Here is a 2279-nt window from a genome sequence, read left to right on the forward strand (position 1 = left end):
CTCGAACACACACACACACACACACACACACACACACACACAAACACACGCACACACAAACACACACACACATACACATACACACACATACACACATACACACATACAGACACGCGCGAGCACAATACATGTTTACTTGACAAGGTCTTTTTGCACATGTGCTCATACACCCAGACTAAAAAATCAGCAGCCACAAAATATAACAGACACGTGAGATTGAACATGCTAATTCATAAAAACACGCAGCAACATCAAAAAGACATGTACATAAACAGCTACATCTACAACACCAACACTGCCACCACCACCACAAACAGCAACAACAACAACAAACGAACTCTCGAAAACGTGCACATACACAATAACACTCATATGTACGCAGGCATATCCATTCATGCGAGCATGCATAAACACAGATATGTGTCATCATTCTTTCTAATACTATGTTTTTAACATTATTATTTTCGACAGTTTTGAGGATTCTGAAGTCTGAAATCAAGAGGCAAACTTTCGACCCCAACAGAATACCAGCGGGGAGTTTTGACCCCAGTCAATACAAATCTCAAGGTTTCGACCCTGCCAGCTACACGTCCCAGCCTTACAAACCAGGCTCCTATAATGCACCCAAATATGACGCAACCGGACTCAACCAAGTCAAGGTGACGATGCTTTATTGCCTTCCTATTACGGATTTTCTGAGCTTTGTCCAAAAGTTATATACTACACATCTTTCTCTCGATCCATCTTTTGTTCTTACCTCTCCTCCTTCTTGTCTTTGGTTGTTAGTCTCTATAACAATGATATTCTTCAATACGACCTATATATGTTGCAGGTGCCGTAAAATTAAACTATAACTCTCTCGGTCACTCATGTTACACGTCGACCAACCCTGCCCTATCACCTGTCTTTGTTAAGGTTTCGACAAATTATATATTGTAAAACGACTGAAGTCGACCAGCTGTTCAGATATACTAAGATTAAATCGTGAAAATGGTTTTCATTGCACTTTCTTTGTGGTATCGGTAGTGTATCCCCAAGAAATATCTTGTCAAAATTCAAAGTATGAACGTTGAAAAAAACACAAGAAGAGGTTCAGGAAGTAGGTCCAACTGTTGAAAGTAAGAAACCATTTTTTTGTATTTCCTGAAAAATGTTACTTTCTGGCGTTTGTATATTGAACAGTAGTATTTGTATGAACAGTTGTATTGGAACGCCAAGTGGTAAAGTCAAAAATCTTTCCCTTGTAACTCGTGACACTCCATCAGGTTCTAATTGGCGGACTCCTTATTAACGATGATAGCCTCAACTCTAGGCTATCTGAGAAAGCCTAGCCTTAACTCTCCACAGTCAAAAACCACTTACGTACGAGTAATACGACCTTATCCCGGAAACAGTTTCTCAGCAGAGAGACTTAGATACTACATGTAGTCATCATAGACTCCCCTTCAGGAAATTGAACTCGCGACGTTTACGTGTACGCTTGAGGGGTAATAACATTATTGATGTTGGTTGGGGAACGAGCATAAAGAATATCAACTGTAACTTATTTAAGTATATTTATGCCAAAGTTTATGTTGTTGGGTTTTTTTTTTCTTTTTCCTTCATGTTCCTTAGGTAATTGCACTCTCGAAGTATTTTATTTCTTTCTTTTTCTTGCTTCTCAAGCCAAATTGCTACTCCGCTAAATGTTTATGCGTTAAAAAGGATTTTTTTCTAATCCGGGACAAAAAGGTAGCGAAAAAATCGCCACGACGATGCTTTTCAGAACGAGTCTTCATCGTAAGTTAAGTAGGGAAATTCTCTAGCCTACTAGAACCACTTATACAGCAGCTAAGAAAGCAAATTGTACGCAGTTCACCTAGCTGCCCCGAACGTTCTACGACGAAACCGGACCTTCTGATGGAAATGAGTGCCGCGTGTTTACACCCCTAACTCATTATCTCTTTGCTTTACTTCCTGTGGAGCCCTGTGTCCTATCCTTCTCCCATTTTCGACAAATGAGTTTCTGATAAAGTGGCTTTTAAGCTCTTGGGTTAGATTTGTCAGCCACATTAAGCTCTCGGCTAACGTTTTAGCTGGAGGGTTTTTAGTTACGTGTTCATTGGTTGTTGTATTTGCTTTGTTTTATTTTGTTTTGTTTTGTTTCGATCGCCACTCCCTTTTTCACAATCCTACTCGCTTTTATTTCTCTTTTTTTCTTTTTCCACGTTTTCCTCTACTTCTCTCTCTTTTCTCTCTCTCTCTCTCTCTCTCTCTCTCTCTCTCTCTCTCTCTCTCTC

At 39.7% G+C, this 2279-nt stretch overlaps 1 protein-coding gene across 1 annotated transcript in view; it reads left to right on the forward strand.

The window, feature by feature from the left end:
* Positions 1-2279, forward strand: part of LOC106011785 (spidroin-2-like) — a 6368-nt gene that overhangs the window by 1000 nt on the left and 3089 nt on the right. Inside the window, exon 2 of the mRNA XM_013082630.1 lies at positions 472-659. Coding sequence (XP_012938084.1) covers positions 472-659 — 188 coding nt within the window. The remainder of the gene's footprint in view (positions 1-471; positions 660-2279) is intronic.

Source organism: Aplysia californica, unplaced genomic scaffold (assembly GCF_000002075.1).
Source record: "Aplysia californica isolate F4 #8 unplaced genomic scaffold, AplCal3.0 scaffold00186, whole genome shotgun sequence".
Taxonomy (NCBI): Eukaryota; Metazoa; Mollusca; class Gastropoda; order Aplysiida; family Aplysiidae; genus Aplysia; species Aplysia californica.